Below are 19,437 nucleotides of genomic sequence, written 5' to 3'. Positions count from 1 at the left end.
TGCTAACATTTTTCTCATGAGTAGATGGCAGCAGGAGAAGCAAGAAGCACTAATGTCCAGAGCAGTGGTTCTCAACCTATTTACCATTGTGGGCTGTATATGCAGCTCTCGGTGTGTTACGTGGGCTGCATCCACACAATATATATAGTAGCTGTATGGCCCGGAGGATGTCACATGGGCCACAGCTGTGTGCTGATTGGGCCACAAGCAGCCCGCAGGTTGAGAACCACTGGTTTAGATGACAGACAAGAGTAAATTCACTAGCTTCTTTGCATTAACCCAGTGGGGGAAGCGCACGGACGGGCCCCACAACATGTTCCATGGTGTTAAGCAGCTAATGCCAAGAGACAGGAAGTCTGGTTAATATTGCTTCTTCCTAGTGCATTATAAACTTTATTGATCTGCTGGTAATGGAGAGGAACAGGCTTTAAAAGAACTTGCAGACAAAAGTAACAAAAATTTGATGTTCATGTGAACTACCCATTCAACATACAACTCTCTCCAGTGCAACATCCTTTGTATTTCCATGAAGACTATCATGTAAATCCAGCACATAGGTTGGTGTGGTCTCAGATCACATCTAGATGCTGGGAAAATGACAGGTTCTCTTCAAAGCACTTGTGGGCTTGTCTACAAGAGAGTTCACGATAAGCTAGGGTGCAGACTGAAACAGGAGTAGATTAAAGCGCATTGAACTGTTTGTGTGCTTCAGAAAAGTGCACATGGACAGTCAGTGCACAGCAGCCTAGTGTGAACTAGATTCACACCCCAGTTTGCCACAAACTCAGTGTTCATGTAGACAAGCCCTGTACTGCATTACCCCGTATTCAGAACTTATCTCAAAACCAAGGTAAGTTTTGAAAGTATCTGTAGAGGCAAGAGAAAGTTTCTCAGAATCTGCAGGAAAAAGGGAGACTATAATACCTAGCTCTTTTCATCACATAAAAAGCACCAAACTTTCTGAATGTAAGAGGACAAAATTTAAAGCTAGTTGCTTAGGCCAAACCAGTTCTATCAGAGGCAATATATTTTACAACTAAGACAGATTTTGGGAACACAAAAGTTGCCATACTAGCTCAGAACAGTGGTCCATTGAGGCAGATATGCCAAAAAGCAGAATACTAGCTGCTTCAGAGGAAGATTTAAAACCCTTATAGAATAGGGTGTACAAACTACATCTCCCATTCTCCATCCTAAATAACCAGACCTAAGCAACCAATTTCAGCTGGAAAATACAACACAAGATTTAGAGACGAGAAATGAGTGACGGCTAGATCGCTGCTTATGTGCCCCTGCTGTCAAAGGCTGAAATCACAAGGTGGGGATTTGAGGAGGGAAACTGACTTCATATCACAAGGCTCTTTATTTAAACATTGTAGCAATTGCACTTAAAATAACTTGGTACTTACACAACAATCTGAAACAGTTAAGTGTTTCATGTAAATACAAAACCATGCAAAAATAGCACCTTCCAGCTTTCCTTGCATTTACTATATTGAAAGATGGCTTTTTTCAAAGCAGCTAGCATTTTAGAACATGCAACTCAGAATACAGTGGCAGAATTTTCTGAGGCAGTAGAATTATACACAACAATTGTAGGAGTCAAGCCCTTTCTCCTTGTTACTAGTTATCTGTTTAGGAAAGAGATAATCCATTACCTCACATTGAAACGTTATCCAAGATTTTAGGTGAGGGCATCAGACACAGTCGTAAAGTGATTTGCTGATATCTTAGGCTAAATGAAATGCCTTTAAGAATTAGAAGAGACCATTCAATATCTTATGCCGTTAATTGACTACATGAGTAGACTTAAAATTAAACACATTTCATAAGGCTTTGGTGATGTGTTAGGGTCAAGCCCTAAGTTCAGAGTTCTGTGTTTTTCCTATAAGAGCTGCGGACATTAAATGCTCTCAACTTGGTCCTGGCAGGTAAAAAGAAATTATTTTCCTTTACTGTTTTAAAGCATCTTAATTTTTACAGCATCGTAACTTGAGTGATTTAGGATCTTATCTGTATTTAAAAAAAACAAAAGACAGTTCAACTTTAAAACAGGAGGAAACACATTGCCTCAGAAATGTGCTGACAACCACAGTATCCACTTTTGATACCATCCAGAATCGGAGGAGTGCAGAAGAAAGCAAATTTCCTGTCATAGTTAAGAAACAAGAAGGCACTCCAGGGGGAACCTGAGACTTGCTCCTCATTGTCTGTGGTACCATGCTGGCTGTTACATGGCTTGTCAGAGGTGTGCAATTTGTTTTCTAGGTCTCGAGCTAGTGCTTCTCCAATACAAGGGAGAAACAGTTCAATAAAAGAGCATTCATTTTGTGGAAAGACAATGATCAGCCACTGGTAGTTTAGAAAAATGCAAACCCCTTCCGAGTGGATGAACTGATGAATCTGATCATGAGATACATGTCTGTTTCTCCCCCGCTCAAGGTGAGGTGATAAATTGTGAAGCAAGTTGGGTCTCCAAGACTTATGAGCCTCTCTATATAATGAATATTTGACAAAGAAAACTCAGTGACTAATATTTTTCCTCTGTTGGTCTTTTAATTCATGATCTCAAGAGCTTGTTCACATGTAAGTAGGGAGCAAAAAAGGTGTTTGCTTTGTTTTGTAGTCACTCCTAAATGCTCCCTAGCTGGGTGTCAGGACAGCACTACTATCCTCTTCCTGTGATGAAGTTTGTGAATGGATTGTCTGGGTTGGTCTCCATAGTTACATACACAAAGAGTATGAAAACAAAGATAGCGAGTATAGCAATCCTTATGGGCATCGGTATGATTCCTCGACGGGCCTCCTCCCGCTCTAATGCTGCTGCCTCAAGATTCTCCTTTTCCACCTTGGATTTCTCCACAATATTCTGTGTTGATGGGTCACTCTCTCTCACTGATCTTCTCCTAGCAGGACTGTGAAAAGGATGGTAAAGTTTAAGACAACTTTTAAAGTTTAAGACATCCACCATTACCTTTCAAACTTAAGCACACAGGCTCAGAGAAATATAGCACCAGGGATCAGGCTTCTTGTGATCAAGACAAACTAAAATATAGCCAAAGCTGAAGCAAACCTCCATATGATCAAACAAGATCCTTTGAGATTAAACATAACAATAGGTAGTTTTTGTGAACTGCGTATATGGGGACAGCCAAGGATTGCTTTAAACTCAGGCTGGGCACCCATCGCAGCCAGGAAGTTCATTTTAACACAGCATGGACTAGCATGCCCTTCCTTAATATAGAACTGGAAGGAATACATTCCCAGATGGGCTTTTGCCATATGGTCACTATTTGTTGTGTTAACAGTGACGGTAAAGTGGTATTGGGAAACACTGCATTCTGGTTGGTAGCCAACAGAAACAAAATTCACAGGTCAGGACTCCTTTTGTTTAATGAGCTGCACTGCAAGATAAGCGCTCCTCCGCAAGGCCTTCTAAGGCAGCAGGAGGAAACGAGTTCTTGTCTAGGAGAAGCTCTAAAGAATTAGAAAGTAGCTTTTTTGCAGAGCTGCAAAGGAAGCTCATACCTAAAAGAGAGAAACAGCTAAAAGCCTCTACACTAGTTTCAGTGACTGAGTAGTGAATTTTTGAAACAAAGACGACCGGTGTTTAGAATCTGTATGCCGCCCCCCAGATTAAAAAAATTAAGCTGTTCATTTTTATTGTGACACTGATTGGCAGTACCTCTAGTTGCCACTTCAAAGCACTCCAGGAACACAGCCTTTTATCAAAGCTCATGTCTCATCAAGTAGATATTGGCTACTGAAAAAAGGACAAGAGACACCAGCTTTTTTTGTGCATTAGAACAGTGCACATCTCTTGTTCTAGTCCATTTGGGGTCAGTGTTTTCTCTCCTATGAAACTCAGAACAGGGGAGAGTGGACGCTAGTGAATGGCCCAGTGGTTCAATATGGAGTCTCTGTACTACTAATTATTGTATTTTATGTAGCACCTAGTATTCCCAAGCAAGATTGGAACCCCATTGTACTAGGCACTGTACATACACATGAGAGAAACTCTGTCCCTGAAGAGCTTACAGTCTAAACAGACAAGGGTTATCCTCCTCCCTGTTTTATGGATAAGGCACAGAGATTAACTGACTTGTTCAAGGTCTGTGGCATAGCTCAGAACTGAACCCAGATCTCCCAAGTCCCAAGTCCAGTGATTTAACCAGTAATCCTTCCTCTCTCACCTCTACATCAATGGCTCAAGTCAGCCCCAGGGGACTAAACATCATCACCATCTTTAAGCTGCTTGGTAGCTTATGTGAAATGAGTTAGCAGGTCTGTGTCTAATTCCTAGGTGAAGAGCGGCCATATCACAAGGGCTGATAAATGGTACTCAATGGCACTCAGAGAAAAAGATCCACTGCGCCATGGAGATTAGACTCTTCTCAGGTAAAAGATCTCCCCAATTTAAGGCCCATTGGCTGGGTCACCCAAGAACTTAAATATAGTAACTTGCAACTTCTGCATTCCCCTGGCTAATGCCCCCCCTCTCCTCCCCAACACATTATGGAAAGACTTGACAGCTGAAGAGAATATACATTCTAAGAAGCGGCTGTGTATGTCATGAGCTTTCTGTAGTTCTTTCCTACCTCACCTCAGTGCTGCCTACCAACATTTTTGACCAGAGACCTTACCATCCATGGAAGACCCTGGTGGAGTCTCAGCTTTTCAACTGCCAAGGGAATAGGAAGGAAGAGAGGCTATTGATAAGTAGTGCAATTGTATCAAATGTGAATGGCTGAAGAGCATTACCTTATTCCTATGGGAGACCGGGGATCAGGAAACCATGTTTCACCTTGACCATCATCTTTGCCAACTGAGCAACCCGTTGTGTCAGCTGCCTGACAAGAGAAGAAAGTTTATAGTGGGAGATTTAGTAAATAGACTGTACACAGGATCCTTTACTCCCAACTGCTGAAGCCCCTGAACAAGTTGTGGATAATTAAGAGAGTAAGAATATCATAGTTAACTTTTTTGGAGTGAGGATTCATCTTGGTGGATTTACAATGACCAAAAACAAGATGAATGGGAAAGGGCAATCATGTGCCCAGTGCTAGCCTGGAACATTAGCTGTGATCACAAAAGCCGGAAGGAGAGTTGTGCCAGAAACATAATAACCAAATTCTTTGTTTTCTAATAAGAAGCAATTCAGTGAGTGGAAGCAGCCTTCAAATAACTTTGTTTAAAGTGGATATTTCCTCTATTGTGACCAGAAAAGACACCTTGTGAAGGATTTACAGCCACCCAGGAAATTAAGTTTAAAAAAAAATAGATTAGTTGCCTGCAGTCTACTCTGTTTAACAAATATTGAGGCCTGTGGAGTATTAGCTGGTGTTCGATAAGTCATTGTGCTCTTGTCCAGCATGATCTTACCCTGCCAAAGAAGCAAGTGATTACAGCTTACTTTAAGTAAATAAATCAACATTCCACAATAAGAAGTACTTTGTATCTGGACATATGATCTAAATCCACGAATTCAATGGCCCATATAAACAAGTTCAACAAAAACCACCCACTGCAATTAAAAAAAAAAGTGGTTCAGGTAAGAAAGAAATGGAATAATGGGGGAGGGGGAAATGATGGATTTTAAGCTTTTTTGAGCTGTAACACTTAGTGCATTTAGGGCAAATATGAAATTCAAGACTGAATCTGTTCAAAAGATTGCAATGGCACTACTCCAAATGGACCCTGTTTAGGTTGTTGGAAGGCTGACTGATATATTCACGGATACCAACAAAAAGTGTTCAACTGTGAGTCAACAATTATTTTTATGGATAAGCTAGGTTTATGGGCTGAAGCACACAATAGGTCTGGTCTAAAGCCCTCAGAATGAAAAAGATAAACAGTGATATATCAACATTTATGTTATCATAGCATCCAAAGGCCTTCATCAGGAGCTGAGACCCACTGTGCTGGTTGCTGTACAAACATAAGGACAGCCACACTGGGGCAGAGCAAGGGTCCATCTAGCCCAGTATCTTGTCTTTGACAGTGGCCAGTGCAGATGCTTCAGACACAATTATCAAGTAATCCATCTGATTGTCCAGTCCCAGCTTCTGGCTATCCTCCCTTTAAAGACATCACAATCTAGTGCCCCAATCTGGCAAAGATGTAGGCGTGTGCTTAACTTCGTGCTCTTTTATAAGACTTTACAGGACCGGGGCCTAAAACAAATTCAACTCTCCTGCACTGAAATCTTGCATAAAGTTGTTAAGTATACATCATACAGTTTCAAGTTCATCTCTTGCTGATTTATAAATGCAAAGAAGCATCATTCTGCGATTATTTTCTATTCTTTAAAAGGAGGCATGCAATTGTGTGTGCATTTTACTTGTTTTAAGAGTCCACCTTTGAGGTAGTGCTACTTTGTCTTAAATTAGGGTAAGGGAAGATTTGTATTAGGGATCAAATGCAAGACCAAGGAAAGGAGTTTTGAAGTGAATGGATAGTGCATTAGGTAGCTAAATGTTATTCAGCGATCCATCATGTGCACCATTTTGCTTTACTATTTGCTCTGGGACAGTTTTGTGGATAGCACTTTTGGAAGATTTTCTGGAAAAAAGCCAGTTTATTATAAGTTAATTGATGCCAGAGTACCTTTGTCCTACGAGTAGCCTGGGGACTGCTGTCACCTGACCTCTTCTGTCCTTGTGGCCGACGTGCTGGCAACTTATCCTCTGGCAATATTTGCTCTAGCTGTTAATATCCAAGACAGGCATTCATTAATTGGAAGGGTAAACAATCTATGCATAATTGAATACTCTCCTGGTCAAAGCTGCTGTATCAAGGTCAAGAATACTGTGCACAAGAGACTATTCTCTTGCAGTTAACCTGCGCTTATCCAAAAAATGACTACTAGTGATTTTTCCATCTGTGACAATAAGTCTACACCTTCATTTATTGTGCATCGCTGATTTAAATAAACAAACAAAAAACAATGTAACCAAGAACCTGGAATCATCTGTGCTTCACACATCAGACATGTAAAGTAGTCCTCAAGATAGAGCAGAAACTGTTGTTAAGGCAAGCTGATATTCCATTGCTACTTATTTTTTAAAGGCCCAATGTAGATGTCTATAATATGGCCCATTTGACAGTTAATGGAAGACCTTCATTGACATGGGCCAGTAATTTCACAAGGGAATTATTCTCGTGACTATTTCTAGTATGTAATTTGAACAATAAGGCTTTTCTATATGAACAAGTGCTAGCTTGGGGGGAGGGATAGCTCAGTGGGTTTGAGCATTGGCCTACTCTAAACCCAAGGTTGAGAGTTCAATCCTTGAGGGGGCCACTTGGGGATCTGGGGCAAAATCAGTACTTGGTCCTGCTAGTGAAGGCAGGGGGCTGGACTCGATGACCTTTCAAGGTCCCTTCCAGTTCTAGGAGATGGGATATCTCCATTAATTTTAATTTTAAGATGCAAATAAGCCAAAGCTGATGTTATAGGTCAACCCCGATCACCAATAACTATTGCTGAAAAGTTAGCGGTAGGTGAAGTAAGAAGCAGTGAAGGAACGTTCAGCTGCACTACAGCATGCCTAATGAGAAGCTTTTTCTCATGCAAGTTCATGCATAAAATTTGTGAATTGTTAGGAGCACCAACGTAACCATAAATTAAAATATTGGGAGGGTAGGTACTTTCCTCTGCCACGATCTTGGCAAGACTGTAATCTGCATCAGGTGCTAGGAGTTTCTTGTGGCGTTCTGAAAATTCAGTGTGTGGAGCCTGTAAGAAAAAGAAATCCACAATACTTTTACTGACCGTGATCTTAATTAAAGGTCCATATTTTTCGAATGGCACAATATTGAACTGTTTATTTTACATAGATGGAGCCACCACATCTTAGTATGGTATTTATCACTTAAGCTTTCCTCAAATGCTGCAGGGCAACATCTGAAGCCAATTGTTGTAATTTGGAATTTTTTTTCTGTAAAATATGAAGAAACTTGAGGAAGGCTTGTCCAATGGTTAGAGCAGTAGCTGGGACTCCGGAGTCTCGAGTTAAATTACATGCCTTGCCACAAACTCCCTGTGCAGCCTTGGGCAAGTCACTTAGTTTCTCTCTGCGCCTCAGTTCCCCATCTATAATGTAAGATGGGGATAATAGCATTTCCCTATAAAAACTTTAGATAAATGGGATGTGTCTGGTCTTAAGATTTGTAGGAACTGGTTTTCACACCACTTACAATGGTCACCTTACTTTGTATCCCTTTAAAATCTAAGCTTAAATGTTATTTAACATGCTGAAACACTGGTAATTGAATCAATATTTAATAGTTAATTTTAAGTCGGCATTTATAATTACTTGGGCACTTTGTATATCAGGAAATCAACTTGGCATATTCTTAAACACCCGAGCTGACTGTTTCACAGTAGATTTCCTTGGGCTGTATGGTAGAAGTTATGCCATAGAAGCATACTATAATTAACTGATTGAAGGTAATTGCTGCATTTGTCAAGAGCTTAATACAAAGAACATCAGGTTCTATTAACTTGAAATTTCCTGCATGTAGCAGCAGCTACATAAAATATTCATGCATTAGTAGGTTACTTACTTTACTGTAGCCAGTGGCACAAGCTGCTGTCACTTTGAAGTCTTTTGTTTCAAGGACTACTTCAGTACTGGTCTCTGAATAAGGAGCGGAAAAACTAATAAGTGAGGCCCTTAAAAGAGTAAATTATGCTGGAGTATCTATGCCTTGTTGCCTGAGTCAACACTTCAGAACAAGAGCTATAGGATGGCCATCTTTAGAAACTGCTTTGCTTAATTATTCTCCTGTGCTTTCACCTAGATGCAATGGTGATGGGCAACATACAAATACATAGATGAGAAGTTGCAAAGAGGCAATGTGCCCAAATGCCAGCGGTCTACCTAACAGAGGATTAGATTAAAGTCTTCAGGGGTAAAGGGGTAGGAGAGGTGTCAGAACAGTATTCATATATTGACAATCACGTCCGGAAAACTAACGAGTAAACAATTCCTTATCCATTCCATAGCATGATGCAACAGAACCAGGAAAGTGTTTTTTCCTTTAAATTATTTTCACTCAATAGAAAAAGAAGGCTTGTTTGAGCTAGCTATGTTTTTGTTAGGACAGCTGCTATGCTGTCAGATTAGTCCGACGTGCAGCTGTTGGTTTAGTATTTTTCAAAACACTTCTAATCCGCTCAGGATTTTGGAACTCCTTTTTTCAAAAGCAACAGAAATTGCCCCACCAAACTAATTGCTTTAAAAAGTTAGCAATTCCTTACAGCCTGTAAAATAAATGAGAAGCTTGGCTATCTCCTTGATGGGAACTTAAAAGAAGGCTTATGAGCGATTAAAAAAAAAGCAAAGCTTGGTTTTCAGTTCTATGCAGCTCCCCAAAAAGATCTTCAGGATTGAGCTACTGAACGTTACACTTCTGCCAAGAGAAAACCCTACATTCGTTTTTTCCTCTGAAGAGATTTCCAATTTCCTTGATATTCACAGAGGAGTTAGCATGCCAGATCAGACCACAGGCCCATCAGGTTCAATAGCATGTCAGACAGCGGTCAGTGCCAGATGTTTCAGGGAACCCTGTGGCAGGCAGTCACAGAACAACCTGCCTATAGAATAAATTGCTTCCTAATTCCCACACAGATCGGCATGTTTCAGGACATAAGCCAGTTTACATCTCTTCAGACTTCTAAACGTCTCATTTAACAGTGGATGTTCTCATTTTCCATATAGGACCTGACTCTAAGTTATACCAAGTTAGGGGCCAATTTAAGGCCCTTTACAATGTCAGAAGCAAATCCTCAATAAGCATTATGATTGTTTACACCAACTGCGGATTTGCCACTCAGAGTACTGTAAAGAGGTATTAGTGTAATAATAATAGTCCCTTTTTATAAAAATCTAGCTAAGATCTCAGGCCTGGTCTATGCTACAGAGTTAGGTCAATGTAAGGCAGCTTACCTCGCCTTAACTCTGAAAGCATCAACAGTAAAAATTTAGTTCCCACCGACTTAACTCGCCCACTACACCTACTTAACTCCACCTCCACGAGAGATGTAGAACTTAGGTCAATAGTCAGGTTGACGCAGTGTCAGTGTAGACACTGTGTTGCTTACATTGACAGTTGCTGCCTTTCAGCAACTGTCCCACAATGCCCCATACTGGCAGTTAAATTGGTGCAAGTGCTCCTGATAAGGATGCGCACCACTGACACAAGGAGCATAGAATGGACGTGTAAAACAGATTCAATTACTGCAGTGGCTGCATGTCGATGTAACTTAGGTCAACTTAATTTTGCAGCACAGACTTGCCCTCAGACTCAATATCTTGTGACACTGAGTTACAAAGGTTTACATGATGCACAGCTAACAAGTGTTTCCTTTAATGAAATGAATATCGATAACCATTCAGTTGCATTCATTTGTTCTGTGTTTGTCTAGAGCCTAGCACAATGGGGTTCCGGTCCATGACTAGGGTTCCTAGGCCTCTCTCCAATACAAATAATTCTATGTCCCTAATTTACCTTCTCAAAACTCTTGTTCTGTACGCCTTGACTGTGTCTCCTTATTTCTCTCCTCTTCAAACTGACCAGTCCCAGTGTTTTCAGCATGAGAGGAGATTGAAGATGCCATCCAAAAGCCAAGGCAACTTATTTTCTATTTGTGTAATACATGCAAGTCCTGCAGTGTGCGTGGTTTATTTGGGTTACATGGCCCAGATCTGAATTTTTTTTTTTTTTTTTACAGCACCCAGGGACATTTGCTGCTGAATCTGTGTTTTATAGCATTTTTAGTTTTCCATCTCAGAGCAGAGTCAGCCTACAACTCTACTGACACTGAATAAACCATGTGCCATTATAGTTTTGGTTTAAAAAATAAAATCATACCAAACAGTATGGAGGGGGCACACTTGATAATGAATTGCAAGATGGGGACTGGTGGAGTGGAAGACAGCAAGAGGTGATAAAACAGTTTCAGACCACAAACCCATTAAACCACACGAAAGTAAGAACAATAGGTGAAATCCAGGCCCCACTAAAGTCAATGACAAATCCCCCACTGACTTCAATCGGACCAAGATTTCACCCCATGATTCTATGAGGAGCACAATATGGAAGGGACAAATGGGATTTGACCTAAGAAATTGCTCTGGAGTTCGGCTGCAAAGACTCACAGAACTATTGCAGCAAGATTACTTTCCTTCCTAAAAAGTCACCATTGAGATACTTTTGTTTATCAGTAACATTTAAAATAATTTCAGACAGGTGGATTAGCTATCTACCCAGGGATTTAGGTCGGCTTTACTGCACTGGTCAGGGGTATGGATTTTTCATATTCCAGCGTGATGTAATTATGATTACCTAATTTTCTAGTGTAAACCAGGCCTTAGAAGCATGAGTCCCATTGAGTGTCAATGCGATTTGAGCTCCTAAATCACTTAAGGCCAGATTTTTGAAGCGCTCAAAGATGCAGATAGGCCTAACTCCCATTGAAATTAATGGAAAATAGGTTCCTAGGCAACACAGAAAAATCTCACATGGTAATACTAAATGTTCTCAAACATACAAAGTATTAAGATGGATAAACTGACCCTTAATTTCTGCATCCAAAAAGTTTACTACTATACCTTTTTCTTCCTCACTCTCTGAGCTCCGATCAAGACCTCCACTTTCCTTTGGCTTGCCACATAATCCTTGTGGACGTGGATTCACCAACTGCAGTAGTTTATTCTCATAAAGAGTCCTTGTAGAAGCTAAAATAAGCAGTTCAGAATACAAGGGGATTAATAACAATTGGTTTGCTGTGCAAACAGTTTTATTGTTTGAAAATCTGGTCCTAAATTTCAGGGATTTTACAATGAGCTCAGGATCCAGCAACTCCAGTTGAGAACAAGTGCTAAGCACATCATTTAGGTGCTTAAATGGGAGCGGAGCTCTTTTGAAAACTCAGGCCTTTGTTTTTTGTCTTACGTTTTTGAGTTGGGTTGAGACCCAATTTCTCACTTTAAAGACACTTTAGATTAGATTCTACTTCCCCATCTGTTCCCAATCAGAACCATAATTAATTTGAAGCATACGTAGTATTGGTCCAGGCTCGGCACCGTACATGAGAAGTTTTTCCTGCAATTCGTTGTCACTCAGTAGTTTAATGCTGATTTCATCTGTTGTGTCTTGATCTCGGTTTTCTTGTTCTTGCTTTTCTAACATCACACCAACAGTAACCTGGGCCATCTTTTCCAACAGCAGAATCTTTGGAATAAGATATGAGAATTCACCATGAAAGCTAAGTACAGTACAAAGAAGAACAGGAGTACTTGTGGCACCTTAGAGACTAACAAATTTATTAGAGCATAAGCTTTCGTGGACTACAGCCCACTTCTTCGGATGTAGTCCATGAAAGCTTATGCTCTAATAAATTTGTTAGTCTCTAAGGTGCCACAAGTACTCCTGTTCTTCTTTTTGCGGATACAGACTAACACGGCTGTTACTCTGAAACTTTACAGTACAAAGGCATCTTTAAGCATTTATCCTGTTGCTCTGCAAATCCTGTTTTATCTAAATATATAGAAGTGATTAATAAACTGGAATAGTTATATTCGGGTTTCCTGCCACTGTTGGAATGGTTTCCAAGTGCCTCACTATTCCATCACAGATTTCAGTATCTACAGATTTAGAGCTTTCATACAAAGTTAGGTTGCAAATTATAGGTAACAAATTATATTTAATTGACAATTACAGCTAAGTGGAACAAGAGATGGTATGCTCAAATTTCAGAGGAGGCTTCCGGAAATGAGGTAAAGAGACCTTTTGTGCGTGCGTGTATAGAGAGAGACCAATAATTACTAAATCCCTAGCCCTATATGCAACATGTTTAGAAAAGTACTTTGAGTATCCCTTTATAGTTCAGATGTTTGCAGTATCAAGAGTTTGGGAACCATTTCTCCTCTTTCCCTCTCCCCCAACCTCCCGATCCTGCCTTCTTCACTGCTTTGTCTGTCATGAATGCTCTAGAAATATGGTTTTGTTAACTTGCTTTCCTTTTGCTGGCTGTCTCTGCAGCAACCTAAAAATATTGTATCATTATTCAGTTTATGTTTGTAGTGATGGAGAAGTGTCCCTTTCAGGCCTGCCACTCTATTCAAGTTGTATGTATGTATGTAGATTTAATAGTCTTCAGTAAAGCTTCTAGAGCTAAGAGGCAGATTGCCCATGCCTATATGACCGAAGGGAAAGCCTATAAGATCTGCAAGTCAAAGCTATGCTTTGTCTGGGTTATATTAATAAGATAGGTTATTTTCAAGTACCAGACTGACATTCCCATAGCACATTTCCATATATATTAACCAGACTAAATGAATCATTTCTAGCACAAAAATACTGTGCATGACTGCATGCAACAGCTGCTCTTCCACGCCTTGGTCTCTTGTGCCCTGGTTTGAATTATAACAGGTGCCTTTCTGATTGGAAGAGAGTCTGTAGAGATCCAGCTATTTTAAAGGGGCAAAAGCATTGCCTAAAGCCACGCCTCTTTCACTCGCTTCCCCTTCCCTTTAGTGGGAAGAAAAGGCTTAGGAGCCAGCCAGTCTATGCAACTTTTCAGATTGTGTCTGGGACCCACTCTACCTTGACAGAACAACTGGAGAAGATCTAATTAAAGTGGTTTCATTCTATTTGCTTGGCTTCTGTGTCCATCTCTCCATCGGTCTAATGCCTCACAGGGATGTTGTGAGGTTTAATTCATTAATGTTTGCAAAGCCCTAGGGGATTCGCACATGGAAGGTGCTATAGAAGGGTGATGTTTTATATAAGCAGAACGCTATTATCCGAGCACTTGATTTTTTCAATCTACCCATAAATGTCAGAATGAAGTCTTAGAAGCAGTACAGGAAACACTGGCAGACAAGTCCACATATTGTTGATAGAACAGACATCGGTGGTGCACTTTCATATGCCTTTATTATTTATTGACTGTCATCAGCATATGAGATGCTCTGCAAGACAGAAAAACAGTCCTCAAACAGTTTTCAGTTTGGAGCAGACAGTCCAGTTTTTAATCTCAAGATTAGTTGACAATGCATTAGAATTAGGTTATTCCAAATACATAAATTCTACACTTGTTTACCAAACGGCTTAAAACAATCAACCAAACCGTAATGCTTTGCATCACGGGAAAATAGTTAGACATCAATTCAAGTTCTCACTCTGCTTATTTATGATTTGAGACTTGAACTTAACGATACGTTGTCCAGGATCACTCACTTCTACCCATCATTTACCAGAGATTGCAGATTACTGCAATATAATTACATATTACAATATGATCAAAGCCAACCTTAAACTGACACTCTGCTAGTGATTTGTCACTGTCTAATTACAAAAAAAACCTTCATTAGCCAGGTTTGTAGACTTTTATCTTGTAACACTAGCTAATTCAAAACCCTGTCACCTCAACAGAATTTTTATTTTAATAGTAAACAAAACATCTAAAAAAACCATACTCAAAGATTGTAGCAGAGTTTTACCCAGAGCTTGTCTGCACACAAGTTGCACCAGTTTAAAAACAGATTTGGTTAAACCAGTACAAACCCCACTGTGAGCACTTAGTTAAAATGTACAGGTCCAAGCTCAACTGACAAAACTAGGTCTAAATTGACACAAAATTGCCCCAGTTTAACATCACACCGGTAGCTAATGGATTAAACTTTGTGTTTAAATCAGGCCTCAGTAACATTAAGAGCAGACCTTCTGTCTAGTTCTAGAATTCTATATTTAGACTGGGATTTTCAAAGCAGCATAAGGGAGTTAGGCATCCAACTGCTGATTTCCAATGGGAGCTGAACACCTAACACTTGGCCCCACCATAGATCTTTTTATTAAAGAACACATTTGATCTCGAAGAGGTTTTAAAAATTAGATTAATTGTACCTACAAGTGTCTAATGAAAATTCTAGAACAAAGACCCTAATGGGTCATCTCAGACACCTTGCACTCATTTTTTTCCATGCAGGGAGCCAGTCAACCAACTATATTTAAGCATAGTTTAACAAGTCTCTTATTTCTTGGCTGAAGCCCAGGATACAAAGTCAACTCAAGCCTTAATTACTCTGTAGTGAAAAAGAAATTTTCTAAATGATCTACACATTTTTACTACAAAGTACATGATTTTACAAGAACTAAGTCTAGATATTTTATGTCACTGTTTCACGACGTATTTGTGCCTCAAAATTCATCAGCCTTTTTTTTGGTGGGGGGGGGGGGGGAAGGGGGTTAAAAAAAGAAGGTATCTCCAAAAAGACCCATTTCAATTTAAAATGAGGGTGTCTCATTTCCTAAGGCTGAATCTACCCTGGTCAAAATTACAATCAGTCACTCTCCACTGGGACAGCTCTACTGATGGGAATTACAGATCCCTCTTATGCCAGGTTAGAAACAGTCTTGGAGATTGTTCTGATATTCCAAACAAATTCACTTACCCCCTCACATGATCTTATGAAATTCTGACTCTGTAATTAAAACAGCTACAGATGTTAAAAAGGACTTCCTCTTTCTAAAAGCCCAATGCCCCTGCTCTTCGTGCCCAGAATAAAGACTCTAGTGACTTATTTGTGACATCATTAATTTCCATGGTAATAGACTGGTATCAAACCAGATTGTGACTTCACTGCAGGTTCATTACAGGGAGGAATTTTGCTGGGAAGAAGAAAAGCCAATCTATTATGGCAGAAGGCAAATAAATACGTATGGGGAAAGCTAATCCGTGATAGATATTTATGGAAGTGATACTTCAAAAGAACATCTGTGATGTCTACAAAGTTCTAGGAGCTATAGTACACGGACAGAGCAGCAGAAATGCTAGTGTTTTGGGGGTCGTAGAGGCATCACGCTATGGAAAAGGAAAGAGATACTCTGTCTATCCCACTCAGTTGAGAGCATGACTAGAAAACTGCATTCACTTCTGGACACCTCAGTAGTAGAAGGGATTAGTTACAGTCCTTGACTAAAGGATACTGTATATTAATTACTAAGACAAAAGATAATTCAGAAGAGCAACAAAAATAATGAGTCTGGAGTGATTTATTTATGAGGCAAGATTAAGAGCACTAAATATGTATAGCTGAATGAGACAATGTTAATGAAAACTTCCTATAGAGGAGATCAACTACACTGTAGAAGAAGTCTTCCCAGAGAATTGGGGGGGGGGGAGGGGGGGGGAGAAGCCATCGCTTGAAAGGCTTAGGACAAGACAAAAATCTGGTCAGACTGTAGGGAACATGCCTGCACACTATGATGCACCTAGAAGTCACCGGCTAATAGGTATTTTAAGAATGACGTTATTAGAGTTCTGTGTTCCTGTTCATTTTAAAACATTAGGGCAGCAAATAGTTAGAGAGCCATTTTAAAGTTCCGATATTCGCTCAGTCATTGTATTAACCAAGCTCACTGGAGGTGGCTAATATTAAACAATATTTCTTCAGATGTTTATTCCCTACCACAGACAGGCCTCATAACAATCTGTCCTTGGACCCTAGAATAACAAAGCTAGAAATTAGTATTTACTAAGTACCTGGCATGTTTCAGCTAGTTTAAAGCAAGAAACACCCCCCTCTGCCTGTTATAGGAAAATTATTCTGCTAGCACTGGGGTACACATTTAAAATCCTTTATCTAGCTTTGTATTATACTATGCACCTTTCACTAAAGGCATAAGTAAAAATAGGATTCCCTTAGAATGCCACATGTTTCAAAGAAAGAAAGTGTTACAAGGAAACAAGAGCTGGGAGCCTTCAGTGACATATCTCGCATTTAGGATTAAAACATGACTAACAATTATCTTAATTGTGTTCAGTTCGGTTCCATGGAAGCCACATTCCATTTAAATACAAGTGCAACCTGAAAAGGGTGAGCGTACACATTCACTTAATCTACAAATACATTATTTTAACAAAGGAGTCAGAAACTGAATGAACAGCATTTCAAATGGCTATCTGCCAAAGCCTATTTCCAGAAAGACCTCAACAGTTAACTAGCAGCAGAAAACGGAAAGTGCTGTTTTTCAGTCATTTTTATGCATAAACATACAACTCTTTACTAGATCATCCATTTGAAGAGATGCTATTCACCTGCCTCAAGTTTCCCCGTGACACTTGATTTTGTGTTTCAGTTGCATGTTGGGGGTTGCGGAGGGACCCTCTGCAACCCCCAACATGCAACTAAAACACAAAATCAAGTCCGTATATTTGGTTATCAGAGTCAATGCGGCAAGGATATATGACATTCAGCCCCACAAAAGCTAGGTTTAGACTTAATTCTAGATCTTGTAGTCATATGAATGATTTTAATATAGTATCTTTCATTCAGAGGACTCTTAATCAAGGCTTTTGGAATTATTGGTTTTGTCCATCAACTTTCTCTTAATTTAAAAACCATCAAGGAGGACAGTACACTGGATTAAACGGGAAATTCAGCTTCAGCTCTTTTTAGTCAGAAATTATTTTTCTAAATAAATAGAAATTGAGGAAACAGATAAGCTCAAAACAACTTTTGGTTACAGCGAGATTTGGTGAACAATCTAGTCATAACAAAAGCCATCTAAGGAAAAGAGACTGAACATTTAACTGAACAGTAGAGCACTAAAGACCAAGGTTAAAGGAAATTCAGGTGTACAAAATAAAACCTCTTGAAATGAAGGTTTAAAGGGTTAGAATCCAAGAGCACTCAAAAGCTTTTTCTATTGTGAAATAGACAACACTTTTATAAGGCCATCTGTTGCTTCCCAATCCAAAATAGTTTGAGTAACCAAGTGCATATGTCACTTTCCAAGCTACCATGACACTGCAATGTCATCATGACTAAATTAAAAAAGGGCATTATTAGGTAAAATTAGTTCCAAAAATTGGGTTAGCAATTGTTTGTTCCAGGCAACTACTGATTGAATGACTTTCCAAAAAGCGGCTTAACTGTGTCATGTCATAGAACTTTTTAATGATCTAGTAGTTACTGGTGCATTTGTTTTGTTTACCTTTCTCAAAGGTTACTGTTCTGGAGAGATGCTGAGTACTCACAGCTCCCACTGAAGCAAATGGTAGCTGCAATTGCTTAGCATCTCATGATCACATGAGACTATGCTCAGTACATTGAGAAGAATGGATAACATTTTCAACATTGTCAAAAGCAGTTAGAGACTCACTATCAACTTTTTGATGTGTTTTTCCCCCACTGTCCTTACGAGAAACACCTAAGAATCCTATAAACTGAAAGATGAGAGCAAAATATCCTTCTCAACACTGAGAATGTTTGCTTTATGCATCTGACAGCAGCACTCTATGTAGAGATTTTCTCGGTTTCCCCAATTATAGTCCTCCGTTATATTTATGAGGGTATTTCATACAGCAAAGAGAACAGAATTTTAGAAATCAGAAAGTGTGGTTGTGAAGCTGTACGCATTGGCAGAGGAACTCAGAGGCAGGTGCAATAGTTGAAAACAACCTCAGATTTGTTTTTGTTGTTTTTTTTTTAAGTTGGCTAGATTTATTGGTAGTTGATGTTATCAGGCCCCACATTTAGATTTGTGGAGGTTTGGTTTTTGTTTGTTTGTTTTAAAAAAACAAAAACAAAAAACAAAAAAAACAAACACTTTATACCCACCCTACCTCCTCCTGACTTTTAAGTGTTAGTAAAACAGCTTTGTTGGGATATAAACATCCTCTAATTGTTTGTAACTTAAGCACTGTAGCCATAAATTTCTGCATGATAACCAGAGTGAAACTAACTAGTAGAATTCAATTAAAGAGAAAAAAGGAGAAAAATAAATCAAACACTGTTTATTGCAATTTAATCTTTGGTGTAATTTATATAGGCAAATGAGGCTCACCCCCCACCCCCATGTAATTTTAACCCAGTAGTGTCAGTTTACTTTGCTTATGTAGTTTGCATCTTAACACAACTGTGAATTATAAGAAATGCTGCACAAGCGCAGTGTTTAACCAATAATCATAAGTACTTGTCTAGGATTTACATCTATAATGATCCCTCTTTTCAAGTGGATTTTGCGGAGACTAAAGAAGACTGCCGTAGGAATATATGCCAGAACTGTGTCATGTACATAGTGTTTTTAAAAGGAAGAGGAAGGCATAAAACTCACTCTATCATCCTCACTCAGGGGAAGTCACAAGCAGCTAAGCATCAGCATCCAAAGGACAGGAACATACACTCCTCCCCGGGAGCTAAGCAGGAGTGCAACAGCGAACAAGAGAGGGGTCCAGCTGCAACAGGATGAAGTAGCAGATTGCCTGAGGAGGTGCCTTCCAGCCCTACATCTCTGTGGCCTGGTCTACACTAGAAAATTGAGTTGGCTTAACTACATCACACAGAAACAACAAGGAGTCTGGTGGCACCTTAAAGACTAACAGATTTATTTGGGCATAAGCTTTCGTGGGTGAAAACCTCA

General features: G+C 39.6%; 1 protein-coding gene across 1 annotated transcript; it reads right to left on the bottom strand.

Moving 5' to 3' along the window:
* Positions 1 to 1,371: 1,371 nt before the first annotated feature.
* Positions 1,372 to 19,173, bottom strand: LEMD1 (LEM domain containing 1). Its single transcript, XM_054027127.1, is given in 8 exon segments — positions 1,372 to 2,915; positions 4,762 to 4,850; positions 6,607 to 6,701; positions 7,651 to 7,738; positions 8,569 to 8,642; positions 11,619 to 11,744; positions 12,069 to 12,240; positions 19,132 to 19,173. Coding segments are annotated over 8 exon segments (933 nt in total). The 3' UTR covers positions 1,372 to 2,668.
* Between the last annotated feature and the right edge of the window lie 264 nt (positions 19,174 to 19,437).

This window comes from Malaclemys terrapin, chromosome 4 (assembly GCF_027887155.1).
Source record: "Malaclemys terrapin pileata isolate rMalTer1 chromosome 4, rMalTer1.hap1, whole genome shotgun sequence".
Taxonomy (NCBI): Eukaryota; Metazoa; Chordata; order Testudines; family Emydidae; genus Malaclemys; species Malaclemys terrapin.
The sequence above is the reverse complement of the archived record's forward strand: the minus strand, read 5'-3'. Positions and strand labels throughout refer to the sequence as shown.